General features: G+C 41.1%; 1 protein-coding gene across 1 annotated transcript; it reads left to right on the top strand.

Annotated features, from left to right (window-relative positions):
- Nucleotides 1–303: 303 nt before the first annotated feature.
- LOC133721661 (uncharacterized) lies at nucleotides 304–1,036 on the top strand. The gene has a single exon (XM_062148342.1). It carries the CDS (start codon nucleotides 377–379, stop codon nucleotides 830–832), a length of 456 nt encoding a protein of 151 aa, XP_062004326.1. The 5' UTR covers nucleotides 304–376; the 3' UTR covers nucleotides 833–1,036.
- The last annotated feature ends 260 nt before the right edge of the window (nucleotides 1,037–1,296 follow it).

The raw sequence follows: 1,296 nt of genomic DNA, 5'->3' as shown, positions 1-1,296 counted from the left end.
TCGATCAGTTTCGTGTTATTTAACTCTCATTCTGTACAAATATCTGATATGCATGGGCACTTGGGCAGCATGCATGGTACGTCAAGACTCAAGACCAAACTCTTCCGGATCACGAATCCACAATTCGTGAAGCAAACTCAGCACTGACCTGGCCATCTGGGTTCCGCGGTGAGGTCAACATTTCGAATTGACTTATCATGCTCGGCATTTAATGACATGTCGTCGATCACAACTACATGAAATGGCTCCACACTGATGACTGACCCCTACGAAACTTCCGCCATTCCAATTCTTGTTTTGATTTCCTTCCCACACCCACTATAAATTTCCATGTTCACCGCAAAGCTCGACATCAAAACTCAAACAAGCTGGTAATATGTGTCCACAACAGTTTCCCCAGACCAAGAACATGAAGAAAGCAGAAGACAGTAGCTTAATGAAGCTCAGGCTCATAATCGGCAAGCTACAAAAGGGTCTCTCACTGCTAACTGCAAGAGGCCCTCCTGATCATCGTTGCAGAGGCTGTGATGAAAAACTGGAGGTAGCAGCAATTGTACCAGAAGATGTCAAGGAAGGACATTTTGCAGTGTTTGCAGTTGTGGGTAAGGAGACAACGAGGTTTGTGACTAAACTAGAGTCCTTGAATGACCCTGCACTTATGGAATTGCTAGAGCAAGCCAAGGACGAGTATGGGTTCCAACAGAAAGGTGCTCTTGAAGTTCATTGCAGGCCTGAGGAATTGCATTCAATTCTTGAAAACTGCAGGATGGATCAAAGTAGATTTGATGCTGCATCTAATGATGATTTTCTTACTGCCCTGGAAGGGTACTAGCTGGCTGGCTAGTACATGAAATGCATCCTCATGTATGATCGAATTAGCTCTCTCCGAGATTACAACCTAATTAAATGTATCAATTGTCATGTATGAGTTATTCCTATAAGATGCGTTAGTTATTATATAGAAGTACTCTGTGTTATTGTAATCTAAATGCACATTCAACTAATGAGATTAATAGATAAAATTCATATTATTTCATTGTTCTTTTGATTTTTTCTTTCTTTCTTTTCTGTTTTCTAAGTCATCGCAACATTCTAGAGGATTGGCTTAGATAATCTCGCTGCTCTGCACCCCGTCAGGGAGGGGAAAAAAGGGTCCTTGCTAGGGCTTGGGAGATATCCTTAAATTGGCCAGTTTAGAGAAATTGCTCTAATTAAGCTGGCCTATATATGTATATTATGTGATATGTCTAATATCTTGGCTAGTAGATCAGACTGATGAACAGATTTGTGAAAATC

This window comes from Rosa rugosa, chromosome 7 (genome assembly GCF_958449725.1).
Source record: "Rosa rugosa chromosome 7, drRosRugo1.1, whole genome shotgun sequence".
Lineage (NCBI taxonomy): Eukaryota > Viridiplantae > Streptophyta > Magnoliopsida > Rosales > Rosaceae > Rosa > Rosa rugosa.
Note: the sequence above shows the minus strand (reverse complement) of the source record. Positions and strands in the feature narration are given on the sequence as shown.